This window comes from Papaver somniferum, chromosome 2, assembly GCF_003573695.1.
Source record: "Papaver somniferum cultivar HN1 chromosome 2, ASM357369v1, whole genome shotgun sequence".
Lineage (NCBI taxonomy): Eukaryota > Viridiplantae > Streptophyta > Magnoliopsida > Ranunculales > Papaveraceae > Papaver > Papaver somniferum.
In genome coordinates, this window is record NC_039359.1 from 77644835 (window position 1) to 77646429 (window position 1595).

Genomic DNA, 1595 nt, shown 5'->3' on the forward strand with positions numbered 1-1595 from the left:
CATTAGGATGCATCCAGTTTCATTCTTGCTATTTTTTAAGTTTAAGCCAGGATGAATCCAGTTTCATCCTTGCTAATTATTTTTGTCCATTTTACCCATATTAATTTTTTACTCGTCCATTTGAACCATGTTTTCAAATTTTTTGGACAAATGACCCATTTTATGTTTGTTGATCCACTGCCTTCCACTAGTTTCTTTTGTGTGTGATATCCTCCCTCTACATGTTGCTTTGTCTTATATTTTGTGCGACTTCCACTAGTTTCCCTTTTCATATGTGATTCCCTACATAAGGAATCGACATTGTTGGATTCTAATACAGTTTACTTAATAGAGGATTAGGAAATGTCAACCCAATATCATCATCTACTACTATGTGTTGTTCTTAACATACTTGTACTTTCAGCTTGGCAAATCGCGGGAAAAAATACACTTCCAGAAGGACTTATCTTGTTAGGAGAAAACGACCAAGTTCTAAACTTGGTACAAGAAGGAGGAAAACCGACTGGACGTTTTTGCAACGGTAGGTTGGTCACCAATTTCCTGTCACAGATGTTAGGGATAAAAAATTCAATACCCGCATATCTGGATCCAGCTTTTGGTATTGAAGATTTTGCTACCGGAGTTAGCTTTGCTTCAGCTGGAACTGGGTATGATGATGCTACTTCAAACCTGTTCGTAAGTTCGCCCATTCAATACACTCTTGCACATATATATATGTACACGCGCCTATTGGCCCAATTCTTATCAAATTAGTATCTCTTTTGCGCGCAGGCTGTGATACCTTTATCTAAAGAACTGGAATACTTCAAAGAGTACCTGAAGAAATTATCATCCTTTCTTGGAAAGGATGGCGCGGTAAAGACAGCAAGAGAATCGTTGTATTTTATCAGCATTGGAGCGAACAATTTTCTCCTGAACTACTTCACCGTGCCCGCACGGTCGACATCTCAATATACGATAGCTGAATACGAGGATTTTCTCATTGGAATTGCGAGAAATTTCTTGATCGAGCTTTACAGTTTGGGTGCTAAAAATATAGTATTAGTAGGGCTTCCTCCTAGTGGTTGCCTACCATTAGTAAAAACTTTGAATCTCGTTCCTAGAAGACCGAGTTTGGAAGAGATGAAAAAAGCTAGTAAAGACTTTAATGTCAAGTTACAAAATTTGGTGGCGACTTTGAGCATAGAGCTTGATGGGATCGAGTTGGTGTACGCAGATATCTACAATCCTCTTCTAAAGATCATTCAAAATCCAAACCTATACGGTAATTAAATTCTGATTGTTTCAAACAAACTTTTTTTTTTAATCGTCGGTTCTTCGTGTGGACTAACCTTTGTTTTATACATGAACTGTGCATGGGGTACCATGAAGGAATTGAAAACGTGAATGAAGGATGTTGCGCAACGGGAAAAATTGAGATTGGGATTATATGCAAAGCAGGGAATCTGTTATCTTGCCCCGACCCAAGCAAATACGTATTTTGGGACGCAGTACACCCAAGTGAAAAGGTTTATGGCATACTGGCCAATATACTGATGGATACGACCATATCTCAGTTTGTTAAGTGACTATACTTAGTTTTCCAAAATCATTTT

The 1595-nt window shown here is 38.1% G+C and overlaps 1 protein-coding gene across 1 annotated transcript; it reads left to right on the top strand.

Annotated features, from left to right (window-relative positions):
- Positions 1-342: 342 nt before the first annotated feature.
- LOC113351433 (GDSL esterase/lipase At2g04570-like) lies at positions 343-1272 on the top strand. Its single transcript, XM_026595419.1, has 2 exons — positions 343-675; positions 772-1272. The coding sequence occupies exons 1-2, from the start codon at positions 343-345 to the stop codon at positions 1270-1272; spliced, it is 834 nt and encodes a 277-aa protein (XP_026451204.1).
- The last annotated feature ends 323 nt before the right edge of the window (positions 1273-1595 follow it).

Excerpts from the sequence above, each read along its gene's own strand:
- LOC113351433 (XM_026595419.1), top strand. The coding sequence starts at position 343 with ATGTCAACCCAATATCATCATCTACTACTATGTGTTGTTCTTAACATA. Across the intron at positions 676-771 it reads ATGCTACTTCAAACCTGTTC|GCTGTGATACCTTTATCTAA; the intron begins GTAAGTTCGCCC and ends TTTTGCGCGCAG.